The 13,984-nt window shown below is 44.9% G+C and overlaps 1 protein-coding gene across 12 annotated transcripts in view; it reads left to right on the top strand.

Moving 5' to 3' along the window:
- SYNDIG1 (synapse differentiation inducing 1) overlaps nt 1–13,984 on the top strand; it is a 205,023-nt gene that overhangs the window by 135,280 nt on the left and 55,759 nt on the right. For 3 of the 12 annotated variants that reach the window (XM_070588957.1, XM_070588958.1, XM_070588959.1), the window contains exon 5: nt 56–365. The exons of 8 other annotated variants lie outside the window; for them this stretch is intronic. In XM_070588957.1, the coding sequence (XP_070445058.1) occupies nt 56–259 (204 nt within the window). In that variant the 3' untranslated portion in view covers nt 260–365. Of the gene's footprint in view, nt 1–55; nt 366–5,209; nt 5,381–13,984 lie in introns of those variants that run through there. One more of the 12 variants, XM_070588965.1, reaches the window with a different exon arrangement.

Raw genomic sequence — 13,984 nt, 5'->3', positions numbered from 1 at the left:
TCGCCTTATTGCTCTTTGCAGATATTTTGTGTTTTGTTTGTTTGTTCTTTTGCAGGGAAAGATTCACCCTGAGCTAACATCTGTTGCCAATCTTCTTTTTTTTTCCTCCCCAAAACCCCAGTGCATGGTTGCATATCCTAGTTGTAAGTTCTTCTATGTGAGCTGCCGCCACAACATGGCAACTGACAGATGGGTGGTGTGGTTCCTCCACTGGGAAGTGAACCCAGGCCGCCAAAGTGGTGAAAGTGCTGAACTTTAACCACTAGGCCATCAGGACTGGCTCCCAGATATTTTGTTTTTTATGAATTAAAGGTTTGTGGCAATCCTGCATTGAGCCATTTTTCCAACAGCGTTTGCTCACTTTGTGTCTCTGTGTCACATTTTGGTAATTCTCACAATAGCTCAAACTTTTTCATTATTATTATATTTGTTATGGTGATCTGTGATCAGTATCTTTGATGTTATTCTTGTCATTGTTGTGGGATGTCACAAACCACGCCCACATAAAACAGCAAACTCAATCGACAAATGCGGTGTGTGTTCCGACTGCTCCACCGACTAGCCATTCCCCATCTCTCTCCTTCTCCTTGAGTCTCCCTGTTCTCTGAGATACAACAATATCGAAATTAGGCCAATTCATAACCTACGATGACCTCTAAGTCTTGAAGTGAAAAGAAGAGTTGCACATCTCTCATTTTAAATCAAAAGCTAGAAATGATTAAGCTGAGTGAGGAGGGCGTGTCGAAAGCCGAGACAGGCCAAAAGCTAGGCCTCTTGCACCAAACAGTCAAGTTGTAAATGCAAAGCAGAAGTTCTTGAAGGAAATTAAAAGTGCTACTCCAGGGAACACACGAATGATAAGAAAGCGAAACAGCCCTATTGCTGATATGGAGGAAGTTTCAGTGGTCTGGAGAGGAGATCAAACCAGCCACAACATGCCCTTAAGCCAAAGCCTGATCCAGAGCCAGGCCCTGACTCTCTTCAATTCTGTGAAGGCTGAGAGGGGTGAGGCAGCTGCAGAAGAAAAGTTTGAAGCCAGCAAAGGTTGGTTCATGAGGTTTGAGGAAAGGAGCCGTCTCCATAACAAAAGTGCAGGTGAGGCAGCAAGTGCTAATGTAGAAGCTGCGGCAAGTTCTCCAGAAGATCCGGCTAAGATCATTAATGCAGGGGCTGCACTGAACAACAGATTCTCAGTGCAGATGAGACAGCCTTATATTGGAAGAGAGGCCATCTAGGACTTTCATAGCTAGAGAGGAGAAGTCAGTGCCTGGCTTTAAAGGACAAACAGACTTGTTAGGGGCTAATGCAGCTGGTGACTTTCTGTTGAAGCCAGTGCTCACTTACCATTCTGGAAATCCTAGAGCCCTTAAGAATTATGTGAAATCTACTGTTCCTATGCTCTGCAAATGGAACAACAAAGCCTAGATGAGACCACATCTGTTAACAACATGGTTTCCTGAGGGTTTTGGGGTTTTTTTTGAGGAAGATTAGCTCTGAGCTAACTGCCGCCAATCCTTCTCTTTTTTTTTTTGCTGAGGAAGGCTGGCCCTGAGCTAACATTCGTGCCCATCTTCCTCTACTTTATATGTGGGACACCTACCACAGCATGGCTTGTCAAGCAGTGCCGTGTCCACACCCGGGATCTGAACCAGCGAACGCTGGGCCACTGAAGCAGAACGTGTGCACTTAACCGTTGCACCACTGGGCCAGCCCCTTCCTGAGTATTTTAAGCCCACTGTTGAGACCTACTACTCAGAAAAAAATATTTCTTTCCAAATATTACTGCTCATTGACAATGCACCTGGTCCCCCAAGAGCTCTGATGGAGATGCGCAATGAGATTAATGTTGTTTTCATGCCTGCTAACACAACATCCATTCTGCAGCCCAAGGATCAAGCAGTAATTTTGACTTTCAAGCTGTGTTATTTAAAAAATACATTTTGTAAGGCTATTGCTGCCATAGATAATGATGCCTCTGATGGATCTGGTTAAAGTAAATTGAAAGCCTTCTGGAAAGGATTCACCATTAAGAACATTTGTGATTCATGGGAAGAGGTCAAAATATTAGCATTAACAGGAGTTTGGGAGAAGTTGATTCCGACCCTCATGGAAGACTTTGAGGGACTGAAGACATTAGTAGGGGAAGTAAGTGCAGATGTGGTGGAAACAGCAAGAGAACCAGAACTGGAAGTGGAGCCTGAAGATGTCACTGAGTTGCGGCGACCTCATGATCAAACTTGAACAGATGGGGAGCTGCTACTTATGGATGAGCAAAGAAAGTGGTTTGTTGAGATGGAGTCTACTCCTGGCGGAAACGCTGTGAAGATTGTTGAAATGACAACAAAGGATTTAGAATACGACATAAACAGTTGATAAAGCAGCAGCAGAGTTTAAGAATATTGACTGCAATTTTGAAGAAGTTCTTCTGGGGGTGAAATGCTACCAAACAGCATCACATGCTACAGAGAAATCATTCATGAAAGGAAGAGTCAATCCATGTGGCAAACTTCATTGTCGTCTTATTTTAAGAAATTACCACAGTCACTCTAACTTCAGCCTCCGCCACTCTGATCAGTCAGCAGCCATCAACATCGAGGCGAGACCCTCTGCCAGATTACGACTCGCTGAAGGCTCATGTGATGGTTAGCTTTATTTAGCAACGAAGTATTTTTTAATTAAGATGTGTTAATGCTGGGTTTTTAGACATAATGCTATTGCACGCTTAATAGACTACAGTATAGGGTAAACATAAGTTTTATATGCACTGGGAAACCAAAAAATTCTTGTGATGTGCTTTATTGTGGTGTTCATTTTATTGCGGTGGTCTGAAAGTGAACCCACAATATCTCTGAGGTCTACCCATACTAGTTATTATCTAGTGCCTTAATAAAGTGATACAAGTGCTAATATAGTTACAATTATGACTTTTTAGTATTTTATCAGCTCTATTTCAATATATTTGGTTCCTGTTATAACCCTTTGTATTTTATTTTATGAATTTAAAACCACTATTCTGAGAAAGTGTCCATTGGTTTCACCAGGTCCTAAAGGGGTCCGTGGCACCAAAAATGTAAGGACCCTGGTGGGTGTTCCAACATGCTCGTCCACCTGGCTGGATCCTCTTTCCCACACAGTCCTACCATCTCTTTGTTTTCAGTAAGGCCTTTCCTGGACCTCTCCTCTTCTACCTGCATCCTCCCAGCTCTGCCCTGGAGACTTGCAAAAAGAGGAACCAGAAGTTTCCCATTTCAGATGGGGCTCAGTTCACAGTGTAAGGTCACGGGCCACCCTACTCACCACTCTTGCCTCCCTTCCCTGCAGTGAGGGGCCTGCCCTCTGACTCTCGGTCCTTGCAGTCCCGACGACCACAGGTGTCAGGGTACAGCAGAAGGAGAAAATATTGAAGGCGACTTGTGGGGCCCAGTGGCATCTCTGGGGAGAAGGAGTGACGAGGCCTCACTGCAAAGTGAAGCTGAAAATAGCAACTTACAGTATGGTCACAGGGCAGCTGGGAGGCTCGGGCCTCACAGCCTTCAAACTCCCATAGCAATACCCTTGGGCTTTGAGGAGAGAAGACCATCCTACAGCTTCTCTGTTTTTTCTCTGTAAGTCGTGCACTTCAGAACTCTTTACTGAGCACCGACTGCATACCAGACACGATGCCAGGTGTTGGGGACACGGCAGAGAACAGATGTGGGCCCTGCACTTGTGGGAATTTAAATTATGTGCCCCGAAGTGGAGCCCTGTTCCCTAAGGGTCTTGGCTGAGAAGGCATTTGTGGAGGTAGTTGCCCTCCTTCCATCTTCCCTCTCAGGTTTCCCTGGCCCTGTCAGGCCTCTCCCCATCCTCCTACATCTGCTCAGCTCCCACCAGGCCTTTGTTCCCCTCACCATTGGGCAGCCTCATTCACTTTCACAGCTCCAGACATCAGTTTCCCAATGTCTAGCTCCTGCTCAGACCACTTGCTTGGGGTTTAGAGAATATCCTCCTAAAGTACAGCCAGCCAGCAACTGAGTGGCAGGAGCCGAGGGAGCCTGGCCCGCATCCTCCCTGCGCTGTCTTGGGAACGGGCCTCTCGTCCTGAGCTGTGCCCACCAGAACCTCGGGCTCCTCCTGGCCCATCTCAGTCCTTCCTCCCCCTCGTCTCCCAGCCTCACTCACCAAACTGCTGTTGGCATCAGATGCCCACCTCCCTCCTTTCCACTGCCTCCTGTCCCCACTGCCTCCACCGTCCCGCCTCCTCACTCAGCTTAGTTAGACTCGGGGAAGGTGGGACCTTCCTCAACAGTGTTCACCTTCCTGGAACCCTGAAGAATCTATGCCTAAAGGCCGAAGACACAGTCCCACGACCAGATGAAGGCCAGGCTGCCCCTCCCACCGGCACCCCGCCTTTTTGAGTGGCACCTCCTTTTACCTCCAGTCACAGGTGGCTGAGAGAACAAACAAAGACAACTGTAGTGAATGCACTAACGGAGCCCGTGTGGCTCCATCGCTGCCGTGTCTGCCTTCTTTGGAAGGAGGGCAGCACAGGCGTCTGCAAGACTCAGTATTGAACGAGCTTAGAAACAGTGCCTGGAGTTGGTAGGACTGGTTCTGTAATAACTGATTCCTTCCCCTGAAAGGCTCACAGGCCCAGGGACGACCACTGACCTCAAGGGAACCCCAGGAAGTCGAGGCCCCTGGCCTTCCAGGAGAGCCATTTGGTTCACCTTGCCCTCCTGGCCACGCGGCTAACCCGCAGCTCTCTGTGTCCTCTGCTGGCTGAGTGGCACCGAGGAAGGGCCCAGAGGAGCCGCAGAGGGGCGGTCCTGCAGCACCTCTGCCGTCAGAGCGCCAGGCCGCCCTGGCACTGAGGGCTCGGCCTGTCCCTCCTCTTGCCGGGGTCATTTCTGACCCAGCAAATGATGCTCCTACTAGCCTGTTACTCTGCCAACCTGCAAAGCCCCAAGGAGAAGACGACATCAGCCCAGGGGCAGCTTCACGGCCTTGCTGTTTTAGTCTCATCCTTTGAAGCTGGAAAGAAGATGTTCTGTATTAAAATGTTCCTTCCCGCTGTGCATAATGCTAATGTCTTCCACATAATATGGTTAATGGAATATTTTACACACTGGAAATAGCCACAGTGACCTTTTCTTCCTTCTGGAAGTCTCATTTTTTCTCTCTCACTCCTTCCCCCACACCTTTGCTTTTTTTTTTCTTTGCATTTCAGGTATCAGTGCCCTATAGCCAAGTGACCAGGGCATCTTCCAGGATCAGTGTTTCCTCAACTGAAGCAACAACAACAAAGAAAATCATAAAATGATGTGGAGGGAAACAGATGCCCTATGGCCTCTGCAAAACCTCAGACTCTTACATGAGAAGACTCAGACCTTGGGGGGTAGCTGGGAAGGCAGTTCACACTCTGATGGGGGGCTTTTGTTTGAAGCCTCCTGTAATTTAGGACTGCCAAAGGGTCTGGAGGAGGTTGTGGTCTTAGGTTTATCTTTTTATGTATTTATTTATTTATTTTTGAGGAAGATTAGCCCTGAGCTAACATCTAACTCCAATCCTCCTCCTCTTTTTGCTGAGGAAGATTGACCCTGAGCTAACATCCATGCCCATCTTCCGCCACCCTACATGTGGGACACCCGCCACAGCATGGCTTGCCAAGCGGTGCATAGGTCCACACCCGGGATCTGAACCGGTGAACCCCGAGCCGCCAAAGCGGAATGTGTGAACTTAACCACTGGGCCACGGGGCCCACCCCTTATCTTTTTATTTTTTTCCTCCAGCTTTATTGACGTGAAATTGACAAGTAAAATTGTATATATTTAAAGTGTACACCATATCACTCTGAATGCTGGAAAAGTGTGAAAGTCTGTGCTAGGCCTAGACGTCTGACTTATTGGAACCCTCAGCTGAACCTGACCATTACTGGGTCCCGGGGATCCTTGATCAGGGTGGGTGGGGAAGGCCTGGCCTGGGCAGGGCAGCGTGTCCGTGCAAGGCCTGTGGGGCAGCAGCCTGTCCTGCACCTCCTCTGAAGAGCAGGCACCTCTGGGCCACTCTGTGCTCAACTGTCACTTCCGTAGACAAGTCTGTTCTTTTTTTTTGCTATGAAAGTTAATGTTTACTGGGCATGAAAAAGAAAATAATAGCAAATTACACTGTAAAAGTTGGTAAATGCCATAAACATCACACGATACAGAAATAAAAATATATCTTGTTACTTAGCTGCTAACGTACTTCTACAATACTTTCATTCTTGTACTTTGGCTGTTTGCTTTTTTTTCCCCCCAGTAATTTTATTGAGATCATAATGCTTTATAATATTGTGTAATCTCAAGTGTAGATTATTATTTATCAATTTCTGAATAGACTTCATCGTGCTTACCACCAGTGGTCTAATTTTTGTCCACCGCTATACATATGCGCCCCTTTACCCCTTTTGCCCACCCCTCAACCCCCTTCCCCTCTGATGACTACTAATCTGTTCTCTTTATCCATGTGTTTTTTATCTTCCACAAATGAGTGAATGGATAAATAAGATGTGTGTGTACACACACACACACACACACACTCACGCACGCACACGATGGAATACTACTCAACCATAAAAAAGACAACATCGTCCCGTATGCAACAACATGGATGGACCTGAGGGTATGATGTTAAGTGAAATTAGTCAGGCAGAGAAAGACAAGTCTGTTCTTTTAACGTTTCTGTTGTCAAGGGAACTGGAGGCAGCAAGTCACTCACATGGCATTCATCAAGTCTCCCTTCATTCGTCTGCATTTTGGAGGTGATAAGGGAAACAAGGCAGAGGTCAGCCTGTTTATACCTGACAAAGGTGGGACTCACCAAAAGGCATTGTCTGGAACAGGTGGGAAGTAGGGAAGAGCAAGGTTCAGAGAATTCTGTTGCTGCTAATTCCCCAGCCAGAAAGGCACTTTTCTTCTGGGGATTATACTTGTTTCTTACAAAGGAAAAGAGAGTGGCATGAATATTGAGGCTTCCAAAAGGGGCAGCCACACCGACAAACGAAGAGCAGAGAGAAGGTGTGTGGGCCCAAGACACCTCTCAAATTCCCTTCTCCATCTGCCCTCCATGTGTTCCTGTTCGTAGATGATTCTCATGGGAGTCGTTATTTATGTGGCATAAACAGGACATGTGTTTGCACGTGTGTGGACACACACACATAACTTACCTACACATTGTAGGCATTTTTAATGTTTATAAGTCTGATAAATGTAGTGTTGTCACTATATAATAGTAGAGCCTTTACTGGCTACAAATTTTGCATGGGCTCATCAGGCTGCAAAGCTCCGGGCATAAAAGGGAGCTCATCTCCTAGACAGTGACAGGAACGTGCCTTATCCCAGACCCATGCATATGAGCCAGCTTAACTTTCTGGTCTAAACTCTCAGAGTTTGGTGTTTTCCAGTCGAGAGCAGCATGGAGGGAGAGGAGAAGGGGTGAAACTAAGGTTTCCGGGCTTAGACCCTGCACAAGCCGAGGTGCTTTGTCGGGATCTGCGTGTGAGGAAGCTCAAGCCCTGACGTTTAAACGTGGACTCAAAGTGCACCGGCTAATGCGTGGTCTGCAGCCTGCCCTCTGCAGAGCAGTGCCCAGGGCTTCTGCAGGAGGGTGAATCCCTCCTCCTCAGGCGGCCTCCTATAATTTCCTGCAAACTCCCACAATCTTGGACATTCTTCTTGGTTTTGCAATGGAAATGTTTTACATGCGACACCTGCTCCCAGTTTCTGGTAAACCTTGTTTTATTTAGGATGCTGATCCGGTTATTTCTGCAAAACAAACCACTCTATAGCTCGTGGCATAAAACGGCCTTGTCATTATGCTCATGGTTTCTGTGGGTTGGGAATCCAGGAGGCAGCAGGGGGACAGTTTGTCTCTGCTCGTAAATGTCTGGGAAGACTCAAGGCTGGAGTGATTGACAGCTGAGGCTGGAAGCATCTGTAGTGACTTCACATCCATGTCTTGATGCTGGCTGTTGGCTGGGACTTTAAGTGGACCATCCACAGGAGTACCCGTTACATGGCCTTTCCATGTGGTCTCTCCGTGGGTGCTAATCTGAGCTTCCTCATGGTATGGTGGCTGGGTTCCCAGAGCAAGCATCCCAAGGTACCAAGGCAGATCATGAGACCTTGTTATGATCCAGCCTCCAAAGCCACGGAGCATCACTTATGCCAGACTCTCGGGACCAAGGCCTTCCAGACTCATAGGAGGGGGCATGGAGGTCAAGGTTCTAGAAGAGGATAAGGGATGGGAAACATTGTAGCAGCCATTTGGGGGAAAATATCATCTGTCACAGCTGTATTTCTAGGGATGAAAGAAAATTTTACACACAACATATTTATAGTACTAGGTTCATAGGAAAATGAATAATGACAAAGCTTTTTTTTCTAAATATTATACTCAGAAAGAATATATCAAATTAACAAAACCTCTAAGACCTAAAATGCCTTCTAGTTTATGAGGTCATGGCATTATTACAGTAAAAAGTAAATGGCATTTTTACTCAACAGCTATTATACTTATCCAATGAACATTTGCATGCATAAAACTGATGATAATTACGTTGCCTAATGAAGATAGAAGAGCTGAGAATCTTGTGCATTTTCAGTCAGTGAGGCAAACAGCATTATGTTGGTTAAGGCTAAATGATAGCATTAAATATTTTAAAAATAAGCTAAGTTAACTTATCCCCTCAAATATCTACAGCGTTACACTATGAGTCCATGCAGAAGAGGAACAGAAACTCTCAACAAGAGAGAGCCACCTTAAAGCATGTTTTAATCTTAAATATGCATCTCATTTGTTATTCTAAAAGCAAAGTGCTGGGAAAGCTTATCATATTTACTTTTGCCGCTTATGTAAATAATTTATTGCACGTAAGTGCATTGCACTTCAAAGGTTTGAGCTTGGCTTAGCACATGGTTAACACCAATTTGGCACAGTCTCTTTTTAAGTGTACATTTGCAAAACGCATCATCTCAGATTTGCTGAAATGATGTATTTCTATGTCAGCATCCTGCTTATTCATAATTTGAAATAAGTCTTTTGCCATTTGGTCCTAAGCCCCTTTGTTGACGTGTCTGCTGATATCGCATTACTTCCTCTGTATTCATATCTGATGCAAGATGGTCTCTGGTATGCTTTCGTTAGGGGGAAAAGCTCTACTGTAGAGGAAGGACAGAAAGACTGTGAAGTTCATAGTTCTTTGTGGAGTGCACCCCAGGCCCGCTGTGCACTCCAAAGGATGAGACTTAATCAGAAGATCACAGAACGCCCCCCTCCCCCACACCCTACTGCCATGTGAATAAGCCTACAGTATAACAACCACAGATTTGAGCTGGGAAAGATGAAAGACATATCCTCGGTTTGAGGAGCAGTACATAGGGAAGCCCCAAAGCCAAGAGAGAAGATGAAAATAAGGACATTAGAGGACTTTAAAGCTTTTGGTACCTAAAGCTATAACAAACATCAAGTGTGCTCCACTCCTGGCCCAATTAACATAAATTCTCACACTAAAGGCCTGTTTACCTCAATATCTAGTGCCCCATACAAGATGTCTCTCAACAAAACATTGCAGGGCATGCCAAAAGTCAAGAAAAGCCTGAAGAGGCAAAACAGTCATCAGAACCAAACTTGATTATGACTCACATGTTGGAATTAGACAGAGAATTTAAGACTGACCAATATGTTAAAGGCTCTAATGGAAAAGGTAGAAAACATGCATGAACAGATGGGTGATGTCAGCAGAGAGAGAAAAACAGTAGAAAGAAATGGTAGTAAAAAACAGCAACAGAAATGAGGAATTTTTTTTTCTTAAAGATTGGCACCTGAGCTAACATCTGTTGCCAATCTTCTTTTCTTCTTCTCCCCAAAGCCCCCCCAATACATAGTTTTATATTCTAGTTGCAATCTTGTGGCTCTGCTATGTGGGACGCCACCTCAGATTACATTTCACTTTTATTTATTCCTTCTTTACTGCTCTTCTTTGTTAATGTAGATCCAGTTTTCTGACCTGTATTATTTTCCTGTTGCCTTAATAACTTCTTTAATGGTTTTATAGACTCAGGTCTGCTGGTAATAAATTCCCTCAGTTGTTCATTTGAGGCAGTTTTTATTTATCCTTGTCTTCTGAAGTTATAACTTCTGGATATACAATTCGGGGTTGGCAGGTTTTTGTTGGTTTATTTTTTTTCAATACTTTAAAGACTGTGTTCAGCTGCATTCTTAGTTGTATCAATTCTGATGAGAAGTCTGCTGCAATTTTTATCATTGTTTCTCTGTAGGTAAGGTGTTTTTCCCCCTTTGGGGATATTCAAGATTTTCTCTTTGTTTTCAATTTTCTACAGTTTAAATATGACATATCTAGGTTTTCCTTGTTGTTGTTTGTTTGTTTTTGTTTTTTGTTTAATTCTGCTCAGTGATCTCTTTCCTTCTCAGAATAGTGATTTCAGTGTCTGTCGCTAATATTAGAAAACTCTTGGCCATTATTTCTTCAAATATTTCTTTTTCTTTCTGGTATTCCAGTTACACAAGTTATGCCATTACTTATGGTCCAATGGTCCACAGTTCTTGGATATTCTCTTCTGCTTTTTTTTTCATTCTTTTTTCTCTTTGTGTTTCACTTTGGGTAACTTCTTTTGACCTATCTTTAAGTTCACTGATTCTTTCCTCAGCTGTGTCAAGTCTACCAACAAAGACTTTTTTCAGGGGACAGCCCTGTGCTGTAGTGATTAAGTTCACCTGCTCCACTTCAGTGGCCCAGGGTTTCATCAGTTTGGATCCTGGGTGCAGACCTAGCACCACTCATCAAAGCCAACTTCAGAATAAGGAAGATTATCAGGGATGAAGAGGTGCATTGCATAATAATAAAGGGGTCAGTTCTCTACGAAGAAATAACAATCCTAACGTGTGTGCACCCAACCACAGAAAGTCAAGATATGAGGAAAATGGGCCAGCCCCGGTGGCCTAGTGGTTAAGTTCAGCACACTCCACTTTGGCAACCCAGATTCAATCCTGGATGCAGAAATACACCATTTGTTTGTCAGTTGCCATGCTGTGAACGTGGATCACATACAAAAAAATAGAGGAAAATTGGCAACAGATGTTAGCTCAGGTGAATCTTCCTCAGCAAAAGAATAGAAAAAGAAAGAAGAAATATAAGGAAAAAACTGATGGAACTGAAAGGAGAAATAGACGCAAATATAGCTGAAGACTTCAACACCCCTCTGTCAGAACTTCATAGATCAGGCAGACAGAAAATCAGGAAAGATATAAACGACCTGGGCAACATACTTAGTCAACTGACCTAACTGATGTTAAAAGAACACTCAAGCCAACAACAGTAGAATGCACATTCTTCTGAAATGCTCGTGGGCCTTCACCAAGATAGACCATATTCTGGGCCACAAAACAATCCTTAAAGTTTTTTCAAAATTAGAAAAACATGCAAAGTACTTTCTAGACCACACAGGAATTAAAATAGAAACCAACAACTGAAAGATAGCTAGGGGTTTTCCAAATATTTGGAACTTAAAAAAAATACGCTTCTCAATAACCCATGGGTCAAAGAAGAAGTCTCAAGGGAATTTAAAAAATATTCTGAACTAAATGAAAATGAAAGTAAAACATCAAAATTTGCGGGATGTATTTAAAGTAGCACTTACAGGGAAATTTATAGCATTAAATGCACATATTAGAAAAGAAGAAAGATCTAAAATCCATAAGCTACACTCCCACCTTAAGAAACTAGAGGACCAAGAATAAATTAAAACAAATGGAATGAAGGAAATAATTAAAATTAGAGAAGAAATCAACACTGAAAATAGGAAAACAGTAGAGAAAATCAACAAAATCAAAAGTCAGTTCTTTTCAAAGATTTGAAAAGAAAAATCAATAAAATTTGAAAGGATCAATAAAGTTAATAAACCTCTAGCCAGGCTAACCCAGAAAAAAATAAGAGACAGCACAAATTACCTGTATCAGGAATGAAAGAGAGTCATCGACTGATGTCCTGGATGTTAAAAGGAGAATAAGAGAATTCACATAGAGTGACCAACTCTATACCCATATATTCAATAACTTAGGTAAAATGAACCAATTCCTTGAAAACAAACTGCCAAAATTCACTCAAGGAGCAGTAGATAACCTGAGTTGCCTAATATCTATGAAAATGATGGTTCTCAGTCTTGGCTGCACATTGGAATCACCTGGGAAGCTTTGAAAGCTATCGATGCCTGAGTCCCACTCCTCATGGTCTTCAGGCCGTTGGAGTGGGGGCTGGGCTGGGGCCTCAGGACGCAGATGTTAGAACTCCCTGAGTGATTCTGCTGCACTGCCAAATTGATCATGCTTCTGCCTAGTGTCCACATCCTGATGTCCTTTGAGCAAAATGGTGTTTCCCTACTCTTAAGAAGCCTTTCTTCTAGTGGATTGTTTATTACTAAAAGCACGAAGTCTCTCCAATTCCAGTGACTGGAGCTGACTCTGGTTTTTATCCCCAGTGTTAGAAATGGCAGACCATCAATTATCCACAACAAAATGCTTTGCTACCAAACTGCAAAAACACCCTTCGTGAGCCTGTGTTTGACTGGACAGTCTCACCACCGCACTGAGCTTGGGGTGAAGGGCCCCTAAAGCAGGGGCACCTCTTCAGGACCTGGGGATCTGCCCTGTGAGTAGGGCCTCCTCCTGCACACGTGTGTAAGCATGGCGTTGCAGAATAAAGTGCTCACAGACTTGGCACAGAGCCCTCTGGGGCCTGGAGAGCAAAGGTGGTGATGAAAACTGGAGGAGTCAGTGCTCTGGGCTGTGGCAGGACCTTGAGATCTTTTATTCATGTTGCTGGTGTACAACGTGGATGCGAAATCATTTTTGATCATTTGTCCTTTCGACACTTAGATGAGAGTGGAGCTGTCCCCAGCTGGGAACGGGGAAACTGACCAGAGGACAGAGGAAGCTGGCATGTTGTCAGCACATCTCGCCGTATTCGCACTCCCAGTCTAGCTGTCCCTAACTGCTCAGCTCCTGCTTCCTTATGTAAAAATTCTTTGGGAGGAAAAAGGAGAGGAATTAGCACTGGCTGCCAGAGGCACGTGGAAAGCTTTCTGAGACTGCCAGAGCCACTGTCATTCAGTGAACCTCTTCTGAAGCGAATTCAGGGGAGCTCCCATGAACTTGGAAGTGTAGGGTGAGGCGTCTTCCATTATGGAGCTCTGTGCTGCTCTGCATCTTCCTCCCTGATGACTGTGTGTTAGTGTGGGACCATCCGCTGGGATGGCCTCGCTCCAGGCCCTTTGCTTTATAGCAGAGGGAATGAAAAGATTTCCAAGCGAAGAAAGGTTATTATTAGTGGAGGAAGGAGAGGCATGGAGCAGTGTGGACCCTGAGTAGAATTTCCATTCTGTAGATGTAAGGAAAGGCCTTATAAATGCATAATACTTTCTCTAAGTGCTGATGTTCCAGAGCTTGAGATTCCAGAGCTTTTATGTTTTCTACTCTAAACCAAACGAGAACACAGGTGTGAGTGCAGCAGGCAGCGGAAACCGTCAGAAAGGGGAAGATGACCACAGCCAGGCTCACCGTCCTCATGAAGGGCGCACCCCCTGCCTCATCCTCTTTCCTTCTGCCTGACGCACCTCTCTGTGGCTCTGTCACATTTATCTGAAGCTGAATCCCCAGCCTTTCATGGATCATCCTGGAGCCGAAACTGAAAACCAGCCCCAGCTTTCCAGGCTTCATGCACCTAGAGCCTGTGTGTGAGGGAGGTTGAGCCCATGACTGTACACTCTTCAAAGTCCCAGGATAGACTGTGAGCTCTGGACCCTGAAAGGCAGGGGATGATTGTCTCGAGGGTGCAGTGGTCATCGTGAGAAAGCTGGTGCTGCTCTGCACGTCAGGGTGTTCCCCGAGGCATGGAGCGCTCACACAGCTAGCTGGAGGGGCCCCCAGTGGGGCTCACACCCCGTCGGAT

The sequence above is a fragment of the Equus przewalskii genome, chromosome 21, assembly GCF_037783145.1.
Source record: "Equus przewalskii isolate Varuska chromosome 21, EquPr2, whole genome shotgun sequence".
NCBI lineage: Eukaryota > Metazoa > Chordata > Mammalia > Perissodactyla > Equidae > Equus > Equus przewalskii.
The sequence above is the reverse complement of the archived record's forward strand: the minus strand, read 5'-3'. Positions and strand labels throughout refer to the sequence as shown.